This window comes from Pongo abelii, chromosome 2, assembly GCF_028885655.2.
Source record: "Pongo abelii isolate AG06213 chromosome 2, NHGRI_mPonAbe1-v2.0_pri, whole genome shotgun sequence".
NCBI lineage: Eukaryota > Metazoa > Chordata > Mammalia > Primates > Hominidae > Pongo > Pongo abelii.
In genome coordinates, this window is record NC_085928.1 from 147,795,565 (window position 1) to 147,810,381 (window position 14,817).

At 42.8% G+C, this 14,817-nt stretch overlaps 1 protein-coding gene across 7 annotated transcripts in view; it reads right to left on the reverse strand.

Annotated features, from left to right (window-relative positions):
- Positions 1–219: 219 nt before the first annotated feature.
- NME9 (NME/NM23 family member 9) overlaps positions 220–14,817 on the reverse strand; it is a 30,539-nt gene continuing 15,941 nt past the window's right edge. For 4 of the 7 annotated variants that reach the window (XM_054552686.1, XM_054552683.2, XM_054552685.2 and 1 more), the window contains 5 exons: positions 14,612–14,687; positions 6,714–6,796; positions 6,320–6,412; positions 5,188–5,342; positions 2,029–3,955 (listed from right to left, as the gene is read on the reverse strand). In XM_054552686.1, the coding sequence (XP_054408661.1) occupies positions 3,721–3,955; positions 5,188–5,342; positions 6,320–6,412; positions 6,714–6,796; positions 14,612–14,687 (642 nt within the window). In that variant the 3' untranslated portion in view covers positions 2,029–3,720. The other 3 variants (XM_054552687.1, XM_054552684.2, XM_024244618.3) reach the window with 1 other exon arrangement.

Consider the following 14,817-nt stretch of genomic DNA (forward strand, 5'->3'; position numbering starts at 1 on the left):
ACTCCTGCCCCATCACCTAGTGCCCCATTTGCTTTCCCACTGCCCTGCCCAGCTACTTCATCCATCACTGACACAAGAACACTCCCCACCGACAGGCTCAGTTCCCCAACCTCATTTTTCCCTCTCTCCCCTGCTTTGGGAGGCCCTGGTGGCTCCATCTCATCTCACCAATGTTGGAAGATCCTTGGCTTCCCAGATTCTGGGGAGATCAGATGGCTGTCAGCTGGGTGTACCCCCTCCAAGTAGCTCATTCAGAGCCACACACACCTGTGGTGTGGAAGCCCAGGCATAGGGCTTCTCCAAGTTGTTTGCCACTTGTGAAGTGGGCACAGACCATATGGGCCCCGCTCTTGAGCCCACTCCCAAAGGGAAGAGCACAGCCCCATGGTGGGCTGTGAGTCTGGGGATCTGAAATAGTGCATCCAGCTTCCTGACAGGTCCTGTCAGTGAGGGCACTGTTGGGCACATTGAGATCCTGTACAGGTTCCGATGAGCACTGTGGACATGTGTGTTTCCATCCAGGGGTGGCACGAGGTCCTGGGAAACACAGTGGCCTTAAACAGTAGGGCCTACTGAAGGTCACTGGCCTTGGTTCCCAACTGTGGGGACTGACTTATCCGTTTGTCCCCTGAGTACAGACTGTGTTGTGCTAGGCTGACGAAGTGGCATGCACCCATGAAGATGTCCTCTGGGAGCTAACTGCCCATTTAAAGAACTTCAAGTCATGGACAAAACCAGCAAGGAGGAAGACGCTGGCATTTGCTTCGTGGTGTAGAAGAACATGGCCTTCTCAGATAGGAAAAAGTATGCCGGCACTTGGCAAATTTATAAATAAAGTGGTTAGAGGGGGTGGCATTGTGTGCTAATAATTCCCAAGTGGTCATAATAGCTACTTTTTACTGAAATCCTGTGTCCCTCAAGGGAAGAACTGCAGAGGGATGGCTAAGCCAGGCAATTCAGTGAGAGCTGAAGGCAACCTGGCCCCACTAGGAGCTCTCAGCTTTTAAATTTAGGTGTCAGCCAGAATCAGAAGCCAGAGAAATGGAGGGATGCGTCAAGAAAATTAGATGAACCCTGGTTCCAAATTTAATGTCTAAGCATTGCTTTAGGAACATGCCCTGGTAATGGAGAACTGCAGATGGGAAAATCTGGCAGCATTAAATGACTGTTGGTGTGACTTGGGCAGGCAGTGTGAGGAAGCATTTGGAGCCTATTTATATCTGCCTCGGTATCAGTGTGCCTGGAAGTGTCATAGCCAATCTTGCTGCACTGTTTTCAAGCTCATGGTTACCAAATTAAGTTCTAAAATTGTTTAATTCATAAAGTAGATTTATTGTTGGGGAAACACCATCTCATATAACCCAGTATCCTCTGAGATGACACTTATATCTCACAACAGGATGTAATAACTGATGTTCAATTATTTTGTTAAATCCCAAAGACAGAAAAAAAAACAAAACTGTGTTCTACATACTGTTCAATAAGGCAGAAAAGTATATACTATTCTCTTTCTTTACTTTTTTTTTTTTATTATGAAGATGGAGTCTCACTCTGTCACCCAGGCTGGAATGCAGTGGCATGATCTCGGCTCACTGCAACCTTCACCTCCCGGGTTCAAGCGATCCTCATGCCTAAGCCACCCGAGTAGCTAGATGACAGGTGCATGCCACCACACCCAGCTAATTTTTTGTATTTTTAGTAGAGACAGGGTTTCACCATGTTGGCCAGGCTGGTGTCAAACTCCTGATCTCAGGTGATCCACCTGCCTCGGCCTCCCAAAGTGCTGGGATTACAGGCGTGAGCCACTGCGCCCAGCCATATTATTTTCATTGTCTACAAAAGACAGCTAAACCAAAAAGTATTGGTACTCAGAAGAGTAAGTTCCGATTCTGGAGGTCTGTTTTGTGCAGTAGACCCCTGGTCACATGCTCTGGAAGAGCAGCACAGCCATCTCAATCCACATCCTCGGGAAAGCAAAGCGCCTCAGTGGGCCCCGCTGTTGCTTCAGCCTCACCGCCTGTGGGATGACAGATGTTTGGTAGGACTCCTGAAACAGCCCTGTCCCAGACCTTCTGTCCCACCCACCATCCACAAAGAAATGGGAAGTTAAAGGTCAGAGCAGGAGGGCCAGCAAAGAAGTCCTGATATGTGTTAAGGACCAGGAATTAAATAAATTAGAATGGATAACATTGAGCATTTAATTCGTGTCAGATGGCAGACCAAGAGCTTTACATCCTGTCTTTCATCTTCACAACAGCTCTATGATGAAGATTTTTATTATGAAATTATTTGTGGTTATGACGAGTCTATCATTATCTCCATTTCACAGATGACGAAACTGAGGCCCAGAAAAGGTAAGTAACTTTTCAGAGGCTCTTCAGCTGGGGAATAGTGGAGCCAGGATTCAAACCTAGGATTGTCTATCACCTTGACGCCTGCCTTTTTTTTAAGCAGGAATAGTGCTAAGTACAGTGGAGGCATATGCTGCTCCCCAAAGCTGAGAGAGTGACATATCAGAATAAATGGGCAGAACAGCACCCCAGCCAGGCTGCCAGTGTGTCCAAAGGAGGCTGTGCACTTATTCCCAGGATGTGGTCTGCAGATAGCCCCTTTTCTCATCACCTGAGGCCAAAAAGTCAGTCTCATGATCTTCCAGCACTCCCAACAGCCCAGTGAGAACTTCCCAGCCACCTGCCACAGACTTGGCTCTGAGTTACAGCTATTTGCTTCCAGTTACCACCCCCCATTCCCAAAGCTTGAAGGTGCCCCACAACCCTGGACACATAAGGAAATGCATCATGGACTCTCTGAGGGCAGGTCCCAGAGGAAAGCTGGCCTGGAGTGTCAGTGGGTCTCTGATCCACATAGAGCCACACTTCCCAAGATTTCCTGGCTCCCCAACCTCTGTGGCACGCTCAGCTTGTTTCTCAGCTGGCAGTGGGAATAATTCTACTTCACAGAGCAGTGGCAAGTCCACCTATTTTGACTTGGCTGCATTTCAGATCTTGAGACCATGAGCATATCAAACATTTAGGCAAATATATTGATTAAAACCCAAACATTTAGACACACATTTTAGATGTGAATGTGACCTCCCAAGAATCCAACCCTCACATCCTTTGGATTTTCCCAAGATAATCATCTCCCAGCCTCTTCCACTCATTTCATGCTCAAACCAGAGACATGTAATGCAGCAGTTCCACTGGTTGTGGGGTAGACTGAGTCACATGGGCTCCGGACCCCTTGGGGTTCTCACCCAGATTTGGAGGTGGCGATGCCACCTGGCATGCCTTTCCCAGAGGCTGTCTGAATTCTTCCCATGAAGGGAAGCTCCTAAACAACGGTCATGCATTGAAATGTGGGGTTGAGGGAAATGAGGTCACAGCAGGCTCCAGGTTGAGGGCCCTTCCGTATAGCTGCGTTTCTCAGTGAGCCCTTAGGGTTAACATGGAGTGTGTGGAGCAGGTCTGGCCTCTGACTGGCTTTGAGGTAGGCTTCCAGAAAGTTAATGAAATTTTCCCAATGGTTTCCACAGGGAAATGCAAATAAAGTACTTTTTGTAACAAAAATATGACTCCAAGATAAGCAGCAAAAAATTTAATGAGGTATTAAAAAGCAACACTGTTGCTCTATGAGAACACAAAACAGTTTAGTATTGATAATCAAGTTATATAATGGCCTGTATTTTCAGAACAGGACTGTATTAGGTTGAAGACTTAGTTACCAAAAATTATCAATCCCCCACACACTCAAGCACATAGTCACAAATTCCTTGTATCTATGATTTAATAAAGACCAAGTCTGCCTTGATGACTTACCCTGAGGGGCTTCTGTATCTTTGTCTGAAAATTTCAAACTGGGGAAGAGCAATGCCAGTTCTCTGTCAGCATCTTCTCTGTCCTGGCTTCCATGGACGGCATTGAAGGGCATTTCTGTGCCATACTGAGCTCGGAGACTGGGAACATTGGCAAAATGTAAAAGAAACAATTGTTTCATTTGAAAAGAAATGTTTTGCTTTCTGGCAACATGATCACCAACTACCAATCAGCACCCTGCATTCCTGTGAAATTGATTTCTCTGCAGGAAATACCAAGAACAGCAGCAATGATAATAGTAGCTGGCATTTATTTGGTCACGGCAGTGTGCTGGGCACATAGTTGGGTACTTTACCTATACGATCCCATTACATTTTCGCCACAGCTCTATGAGGGAGTCTACTGTTACCCCCATTTTAAAGATGCATGATTAATGGTGTAAGCACAGGAGCTGCCATTTTTTCTATATTACTACCAAAGGCTAGCACCATACCAAGTGCTTGATAAAGTTGTGCATAGTTATCCTTACAATAACCTCGTAAGATAATATTGCTATGATTTCCTGTATGTCAAGCACTACTCTCGTTGAGATATATACATGTATGTATACACAATCCTGATGGATACTCATATCCCCATTTTACAGTTGAGAGAACTCAGGCTGAGAAGAGACTTGGCAGTGACCTAAGATCTGAATCCTGAGCTGGCGTTCACTAGCCCAGCCTGCCTCATATAAATGTTCCTGGTCCCCTACAGCTACAAAGTACAACTGCAGTTCCTTGGCCTCTAATTTCTTTCCTGTTGTCTGGGCCTGTCAGCTGCAAAGGCCAAGGTACAGTGGATTTGGATTGCTGGAGCCAAGCTAAATACTCCCAAGTCCAAGGAGCAGGCCAAGCAAGCCCAGTGCAATGTGCAGAACAAGGTACCCAGACTCCCGAGGGCTTCAGGACACCCTGATGGGGAGTAGGTTTGGACGGCGTTGAGACTACAGTGCAGATTCTCAGGCCCTGGCCCAGAGTCTCTGATTGACAGGCTTGAATGGGGCCCTAGAATCTGTATTTTCCTGGGAGTACCCTGTGGAATCCTCTGGCTGAAAAGAGAAAACAGCGACTGAGGAATGAATCCAGAAGCAGCCTTCAGAAGAGGACAGAGCAGGAAGAGGAGGCAGCTCACAGGAGGCACTCAGCAAAGGCTGGGGACTGGAACAGAGGGGGAAGATGTCAGGGTCTCCCCAAATATATGAGAGAGAGGCTCCTGGCCATCAGAGAGTCCCCTGTGTTACCCATGATTTTAGGCTGAACACTGAGTGGGACTCAGCCTCCTGGGATGCAGGTTTTAAGATGGATGAAAGGACCACAGCTGGTGACATCACCTTTCAGGCTGTTCCCTCCTGGCCACATTGGGGTCACAGGGGCCCATGACGGTTCGCCAGGTAGTGACCACGTCCTCGAAGCCCTCAGTCCTGGTGAGGATCAGGAGGTGGCTCGGTCCACTGCACATGTGATGTACCAGGTTCTCAAATGCCTCCTAGGCACAGGGAGGGAAAACAGTGACCAGGGCAGGAGCTGCTAGGGCCTGCAGAGGATCAGCGAGCCCATCTCACCCACGGAATGGGAGGGAGTTAGTGAGCAGCCTTGCTACGAGCCAGTATGCCCGTGGCCACTCAGCCACTGCACCCTGTCTCTGCCTGGCCACCTCTGCCTGCTGTGGAGGGTGTCAGGGATGGGTGGTAGTGACGACCAACCACACTCAGAGAACTCAGAATGACGAGACTTTTAAGTTGACTCATTTGGGAATAAACATGAGATTATATAAGTTAGGCAGAGACATTTAAAAGACCATATCTGTGGAAATCGTGTGATGCTGGATAACCAAGGGCTGAAATATAGTTGGTACTTTTTTTTTTTTCATGCAATGCCTCACAACCCTTCCTCCCTCCTCAAGTGACAGTACTCTGGGTTTCCTTCGGGGAACAGCCCTTACCCATTTCATTTGGTCCAAGTTTGACTGACAACCATGGGATGCCTATTCCCCAACACACACACACACCCCTGACCTGAGAGGAAGGGTTCTGACCCAAGCTAAGCCAAGAAGACTCCCAAGCAGGTGGGTCATCAGCAGAAGCAAATGGAAGGTAGTTAGATCTGAGTTATCCAATGGCAGTATCTAAAGTGATATGCTTGAGGCTTTGCTTCGAGATCCCTAGCTTCCTTTTGTCTCCAAGCCCTTCTCATTAAACTCTCCCTTCAATTCTGTGAGTTATGGACTCTCCTTCTAATAAATTCCTTAATTCATTTCTTAGAGTCAAAACCTTTTCTTTGCAACCAAAAAACTTTACCTGATACAGCCTATTGTCATTCTGAGAACAAATTCATGACCCACTTGCTGTTCCTATTTTGGTTCTTCATAATTTCTTCTGTTACACACTAATATCAATCTATAAGCATAATGTTGGAGGAAGAGAAACGACAGTGTGTTGAACTTGTGGAAGTAGATGAGCTGACCTCTCCAGCTTTGTGTTGGTAGAAAAGTCGCACTTCTGCCTCTGTCATGGTTCTCTCTTCATTTGTTAGAATTTCAAACCCAGCTTCCTGAATCTGTAGAATATATATAAATATTCTAAAAGGGTAAATCAAGCCCAAATTCACATTGATTTATTAATTTAGTTGAAAGGTAAAAAATAAAGACAGGCAACATTAAAGGCTGTGGAGACACTGATCCCCATGTTATCTGTCCCAATCAGATTTAACATTTTCATTTACTTGAATGGAGTTTGAGCTACAACCCCTTAGAAGTCATCTTTCTGCACTAAGATGTCACTGTCCAGTGCCCCATCCCTGTTTATCCACAAAAGAGGACACAAGGACAGTGGTGCATGGTAAGTGTTGTCTGTCTTACCTTCATGATAATCTCATCAGTCTTTCCATGGGCCACTGCATCTGGTTTAATGATGGCCAAGGTACAGGTCCTCTCTGATGAAACTAAGCCAAAAAGTGGTGCTGTCAGATGCTGATGTTTGAGGCTCTTGGGAGGCCATCCACAAAAAACAATGCAACCTCTACACAAGGCTCCATTGCACCAAGTGCCAGGCACAGGCTTGGGCTCTCAGAGTTCCCTTCCCTGGCCTCTTAGTTTTGCCCCTGCAAACCTGGACTCTGGTGGATGCACCAGTCTGACTCCAGACCTGAGGCCAGACCTCAACCTCCATCTTGCTGCAAGGAACAGAGACTCAGAGACTGGCTCAATGAACCTGGGCAGGTGGCAGAGGAGGAACATGGGGGAAGGGATTGCTGAAAGACTGCTTGGGACCAGAAATCCAGAAACAACTGAATTGAGTTGGCCTGGGGAGTGGGAAGAAGAGGAGGTATAGGAGAAAGTGAGAGGGGGGTCTGGAGCATGGGCAACACACTGGCTGCCCTCACCCTCTCATGATTCCCAGCCTCTACCTGCTGTCTGCCACGTGCTCTCCTTTCACTCTACTGGCTCCTGTGCCTCTGCTACTTTTTCCCCCTCCTGCCATGTGGCTAAAAATGGCTCCTCCAGGCCCTGAGTCTGCATGATGTTCCATGACTTCTCAGCTCCAGCACATACTACCAGATTGCAGTTTCAGTAGTCTGTCCCCGTTCAAGTTCTCCTGAGAGAAGCCAGATTGCCCCACTCATTGGTTTTAGCCAAGGTACCAGCCCTAGCTCACTGGCCAGTCTGCTGATTGACTGCCCTTGGATGAGCATCCACCAGTCCAATTAGCTATGACAATGAGGGAGGTGCCACAGGATCAGAGTCCACTGCTTAGGCCCACAGGAGCTGTAGGGAGGTCTGTGTCTAGTCCATGAGCCCACCTCCATTGTCCTGCTTCTGTTATAGAAACTTGTCTTCGGTGAGTTGTCTACACTCCCCACAGAATCATCATTCTCCCATCACCTATTTTGTTTCTCAGCTTTTACATTGGTTGTGTTGAAATGAAACAAGACAATATCTACATTTAAAGAGGGCTTCTACTCTGAAAAATCTCAAAAACATGTACTGCAAAAATATAAATCATTTCAAGCAACAAATCTGTTATTTCTTTCTGAGATTACTATTTCTAACATGTTATGAATATTTAGATTTTAAGAGAGTTTTACAATAAGTTCCATTATAAATTGATTAGTGAGATCACCTAGAGGTAGAGGAAGAAGAAAAGAGACCAAAGCAGGGGCCTGGGGTGCTCCAGGTTAAAAGGGCAGCACAAGAAAAGCCAATGAAGGAGAAACTGAGGGGAGGCCAGAGACATAGAAGGAAAACAAGAAAAGTTGTGACATCCCAGAAACCGGAAGAGAAGGTTTTGAGAAGGAAGACATTGTGAACATCATCCCATTCTGCAGAAAAATCCCATAAGTTATGCACTGGAAACTACCTGTTGGTGCCACCAGTGACCACCATTTCAGGAAGTAGTGAGCGCAGAGGCCAGATTGCAGCAGGTCGGGGCATGAATGGAAAGTGAAGGTGGCCTAGAGTGTGGACAAAGGAAGCCTGGCTGTGAATAAGAGGAAGGCTAAGGGCAAGGGCGGTATCTTAGATGGTTTTCTAGGTGGGAGAGACTTGATTTGGGAGGAAATCATGGAGGAGGGAAGAAAGAGGAGATGATGCAACAGGGGAGCAACAAATGTCTCCTGCAGAATCACAATCACTGATTTTCTCTTCACCCTTGAAGTTTTGCTGTCCTAAACGGTGCCTTCTCCCTTGTTAGAATCCAGCTCAAACAATTCTTATTCTCCACACATGTAAAAACAGCCTTTCTATTTCAAGCAATAATTTAAAAAATCTTCCTCCTCTTATCAACACAGTTCCTGAGCCTAATTCTGGTTTTCGCTCGTGTCTCAGTTACCACCAAGAGACACCGTCCCAGCAACAGCTTTCCTAACTCTTAGCTTTTCTTCATTTTGTCAGGTCAAGTTGTTCTCATATGAAAGGTTCAGGAAGTACTGTGATACCCAGGAGTGTAAAATCTGCAAGTTAATATTTGGAGAATACAGGAAAGAGGTTGTAGGGCTCTGGGAAGGAAAGGTTTTCTAATGTTTAAGAAAGAGGTGAAAAAAGAAGCTTGAGCTTTTTTAAAAAGTTCAAATAAGAACTAAGGAAATAACAGCATCATTGCTTTCAATGTTGCTACCCTCCATTTTATTACATGCAGCTTTTTTGATGCCTGGTAATTGCAATGAAAGTCACACCTGTTATATTTGAACATAATCAAAACGCTGTGAAATGTGCCCAAAATGCTGATAAAGATCCAAAGAGATTTGACACAGTATGTTTGAAGTCAAGTGACTGGAGACAGAATATTTTATGGTTAAACTTCCCAGAGTCATTCCAATTTATCTAGCAACAGGCTTCTCAATAGAAACTATATAGGCCAGGAGGCAGTGGAATGACATTTCCAAAATACTGAAAGAAAAAAAAAAAAAACTGTCATCCAAGAATACTGTACCCAGCAAAGCTATCCTTCAAATATGAAGGTAGGCCAGGCGTGGTGGCCCAGCACTTTGGGAGGCTGAGGTGGGCAGATCACCTGATGTCAGAGGTTCAAGACCAGCCTGACCAACAGGGCAAAACCCTGTTTCTACTAAAATACAAAAAAAATTAGCCAGGTTTGGTGGCACATGCCTGTAAACCCAGCTACTGGGGAGGCTGAGGCGTCAGGAGAATCACTTGAACCCAGGAGGCAGAGGTTGCAGTGAGCCAAGATTGTGCCCACTGCACTCCAGCCTGGGTGACAGAGTAAGACTCCATCTCAAACAAAAAAAAAAAAAAGGGAATGCCTAAGGAAATCTTTAATCTGAAAGAAAAAAATACTAATATGCAAAAAGAAGATATTTGAGGTATAAAACCCACTGTTGGCTGGGCACAGTGGCTCACGCCTATAATCCCAGCATTTTGGGAGGCCAAGGCAAGTGGATCACTCAAGGCTAGGAGATCAAGACCAACCTGGCCAACATGGTGAAACCCTGTCTCTACTAAAAATACAAAAATTAGCTGGGCATGGTGGCACACACCTGTAATCCCAGCTACCCAGGAGGCTGAGGCATGAGAATCACCTGAGCCCAGGAGGCGGAGGTTGTAGTAAGCTAAAATCGCACCATTGCACTCCAGCCTGGGTGACAGAACTAGAGTGAGCCAAGATCATGCCCACTGCACTCCAGCCTGGGTGACAGAGCTAGACTGTCTCAAAAAAAAAAAAAAAAAAAAGGCCAGATGCAGTGGCTCACACCTATAATCCCAGCACTTTGGGAGGCCAAGGTGGGCGGATCACCTGAGGTCAGGAGTTCCAGACCAGCCTGACCAACATGGAGAAACCCCATCTCTACTAAAAATACAAAATTAGCCAGGTGTGGTGGTCCATGCCTGTAATCCCAGCTAATTGGGAGGCTGAGGCAGGAGAATCACTTGAACCCGGGAGGCGGAGGTTGTGGTGAGCCAAGATCGTGCTAGCCTGGGCGACGAGTGAAACTCCATCTCAAAAAAAAAAGATACCAAGACCCAACTATATGCGCCTACAAGAAACCCACTTTACCCATAAAGACACATAGACTGAAAGTGAAGGCATGGAAAAAGATATTCATTGCAAGTGGAAACCAAAAGAGAGCAAGAGAAACTATACTTAGATCAGAGAAGGTCACTATATAATGATAAAGGAGTCAGTTCATCAAGAGTAACAATTATAAATATCTACCCAACACCAGAACACTCAAGTATATAAAACAAACATTAATAGATCTAAAGGGAAAGATAGACTGCAATACAGTAATACAATATTGCAACACATAGGGTACTTCAACACCCTACTGTTAGTAATGGACAGATCATTCAGACAGAAGACAAACGTCGTAGTCAAACTGCATACTAGACCAAACAGACCTAACTGATATTTACAGAAGATTTCACCCAACTGCTACAGAAAAGACATTATTTTCATCAGCATGTGGAATATTCTCCAGCATAGAGCAAATTATAAGCCACAAAACTAGTCACAACAAATTCAAAAAAGCAGAAATCATATATGTCTTTTCTGACCACAGTGAAATAAAATTAGAAATCAATAGTAAGAGGAACCTCAGAAAATACATAAACACATGAAAATTAAACAACATACTCATGAACAACAAATGCATCAGAGAAAAAAAGGAAAATTTTTAATTTCTTGAAACAAATGAAAATGGAAATACACATCCAAAATCTACAGGATACAATAAAAGGAGTAATACAGTAAAGGGGAAGTTTGTAGCAATAAATGCTTACATCAAAAAATGTAGGAAGACTTCAAATAACCTAATGGATGCACCCAAATGCACTAAAAAAGCAATAACAAACCAAACCCCCAATTAGTACTAGGAAGCAAATAATAAAGATCAGAGCAGAAATAAATGAAATTTAGCCTAAAAAATACAGAAAAATCAATGAAGCAAAAAGTTGATTTTTTGAAAAGATAAAATCAACGAACCTTTAGCCAGACTAAGAAAAAAGATGACCCAAATAAAATCACAAAGAAAATGGAGACATAACAATGGAAACCACAGAAATATAAAGAATCATTAGACACTGTTATGAACAACTATACACCAACAAATTTGAAAACCTAAAAGAAATAGATAAATTCCTGGATACATGCAGTCTACCAAGATTGAATGATGAAGAAATAGAAAACCTCAACAAACCAGTAACAAATAACAAGATCACAACTGTAATAAAAAGTCTTCTGCCAAAGAAAATCTCAGGACCTGATGGCTTCAATTCTAAATTCTACTGAACATTTAAAGAATAACTAATACCAATTATACTCAAACTCTTCAAAAAAATTTCAAGAGGAGGGAAAACTTCCAAACTCATTCTGTGAGGCCAGAATTGCCCTGATAGCAAAACCAGACAAGGACACAACAAAACGAGAAAACTAGGCCGATATCCTTGATGAACATAGATGAAAAAGTCCTAAACAAAATACTAACAAACCAACTTCAACAACACATCAAAAAGATCATTCACTATGTGGGATTCATCCCAGGGATGTAAAAAGGGTTCATCATATGTAAATCAATAAATGTGATTCATCAAATCGTTAACAGAACCAAGAACAAAAACCATATAATCATTCCAATAGATGCTGAAAAATCATTCAATAAAATTTGAATTCCCTTTGTGATAAAAACCTTCAAAACACTGGGTATAGAAGGAACATACCTCAAAACAATAAAAGCCATGTATAACAAACCCACAGCCAGCATCAGTGAGTGGGGAAGATTTCAAAGCCTTCCCTCAAAGATCTCGAATAAAACAAGGATGCCTGCTTTTACCACTTTAATTCAAAGACCCCACCAAAAAACTGTTAGAACTGATAAACGAAATCAGTAAAGTTGCAGGATACAAAATCAACACACAAAACCCGTAGCATATGTATATACCAACAGCAAACAATCTGAAAAAGAAACCAAGAAAGCAATCCCATTTACAATAGCTACAAAGAATATAAAAATGTAGACTTCAATTTAACCAAAAGATGTGAAAGCTCTCTACAAGGAAAACTGTGATACACTGATGAAAGAAATTGAAGAGGACACACACACACAAATGGAAAGATATTCCATGCTGATGGATTGAGAGAATTAATATTGTTAAAATGTTAATAGTGCCCAAGGCAATTTACAGATTCAATGCAATCCCTATCAAAATACCAATGACATTCTTCTCAGAAATAGAAAATATATTCCTAAAACTTATATGGAACCACAAAAGACCCCAAATAACCAAAGCCATCCTGAGCAAAAATAACAAACCTGGAGGCATCACACTACCTGACTTCAGATTATACTACAAAGCTATAGTGACCAAAACAGCAAAATACTAGCATAAAAAGAGACACAAAATAGCGAACCCAGATGTAAATCCACACATTTATAGCCAGCTCATTTTCAACAAAGGTGCCAAGAACATACAATGGTGAAAAGGATATTCTCTTCAATAAATGGTGCTGGTTAAACTGAATAACCATATGCAGAAGAATGAAACTATACCCCTATTTCTCACCATATACAAACACAAAATCAAAATAGATTAAAAGCATAATTCTAAGACCTGATATTATGAAACTATCAAAAGACAACATTGGGGAACTGCTCCAGGATACTGGTCTGAGCAAAGATTTTTTGTGTAATACCTCAAAAGCATAGGCAACCAAAGCAAAAATAGATAAATGAGATCACATCAAGCAAAGAAGCTTCTGCAAAGCAAAGGAGACAATCAACAAAGTGAAGAGACAACCCACAGAGTGGGAGAAAATATTTGCAAACTATCCCTCCGACAAGGGATTAATAACCAGAATATATAAGGAGCTCAAACAGCTTAAAAGCAAAAAGAAAGATAATCTGATTTTTAAATGGGCGAAAGATCTGAGTAGACATTTCTCCAAAAAAAAGACATAAAAATGGCCAGTGGGTATATGAAAAAGGTGCTCAATATCACTAATCATCAGGGAAATGCAAATCATAAAATCACAATAAGATGTCATCTCACCCCAGTTAGAATGGGGACTATTTAAAAAAAAAAAAGGGAGGCCAAGTGTGGTGGCTCACGCCTGTAATCCCAGAACTTTGGGAGGCCAAGGTGGGTGGATCACCTGATGTAAGGAGTTCAAAACCAGCCTGGCCAACATGGCGAAATCCAGTCTCTACTAAAAATGTAAAAATTAGCCAGGTATGGTGGCGGGTGCTTGTAATCCCAGCTACTCAGGGAGGCTGAGGCACGAGAATTGCTTGAACCTGGGAGGCAGAGGTTGCAGTGAGCCAAGATCGCACCACTGCACTGCAACCTGGGCGACAGAGGGAGACTCCGTCTCAAAACAAAACAAAGCAAAACAAAAAAAAGAATAATGAGGTGAGGATGTAGAGAAAGGGGAATGTTCATATACTGCTGGTATGAATGTAAATTAGCACAGCCACTGTAGAAAACAGTATGGAGGTTCCTGAAAAAACAAAACTAGAACTACCATATGATCCAACAATCCCGCTACTATGTATGTATCCAAAAGAGAGGAAATCAAGAGATATCTGCACTCCCGTGTTTATTGCAGCAGTATTCACAATAGCCAAAATATGGAATCAACCTAAGTGCCCATCAATGGATGAATAAAGAAAATGTGGTGTATATACACAAGGGAATATTATTCATTAATTAAAAAGATTAAAATCCTGTCATTTGTGGCAACATGGATAGAACTGGAGATCATGTTAAGTGAAATAAGCCCCCAAGCAAAGAATAACAAATAGCACATGTTCTTACTCATATGTGGGAACTTAAAAAATGGATCTCATGAAGATAGAGAGTAGATTGGTGATTACCAGAGGCCAGGGAGTGGAGAGAGAGGAATGAAGAGAGGTTGATTAATAGGTACAATCTACAGATAGAGAGAAGAAATCAGACCTGGTATTCAAGAAATCAGTAGGGTGACTATAGTTAACATTAATCTTTTGTACATTTCAAAATAGCTAGAAGAAAATAATTTGGATATCCATAGCATAAAGAAAAGATAAATATTTAAGGTGATGGATATCCCAGTTACCCTGATTTAATTACATGAATGTATCAAATTATCTCATGTACTCTGAAAATATGCACATCTATTATATATCAATTTTTAAAAGAAAATTATGAACCATTAAAAAATCTCAGAGTTCAGATTGCTCAGTAAACTGAATACTCATCTATTTTAAACATATATAAAATCTGAGTCTGCTTTGCTTTTTTCCCTTGCTCATTGGTTCTGCACTCACCCATGTCCTCATCTTCACCATTGTTCTTTCCATGGGAAACACATTCATCTCCATCAGAAAGAGCCTCATCTTTAATCTAGTACAAATTGGTCATTAAAAGAAAGTAGTTAGCTAATTAACATTACCACTAAGACCCTCAAAAACCTGTAGAAACTAAAAAAAGCAAAGCTCCAAAACACAGAGAAAAAAATGTCAAAATTATCAGT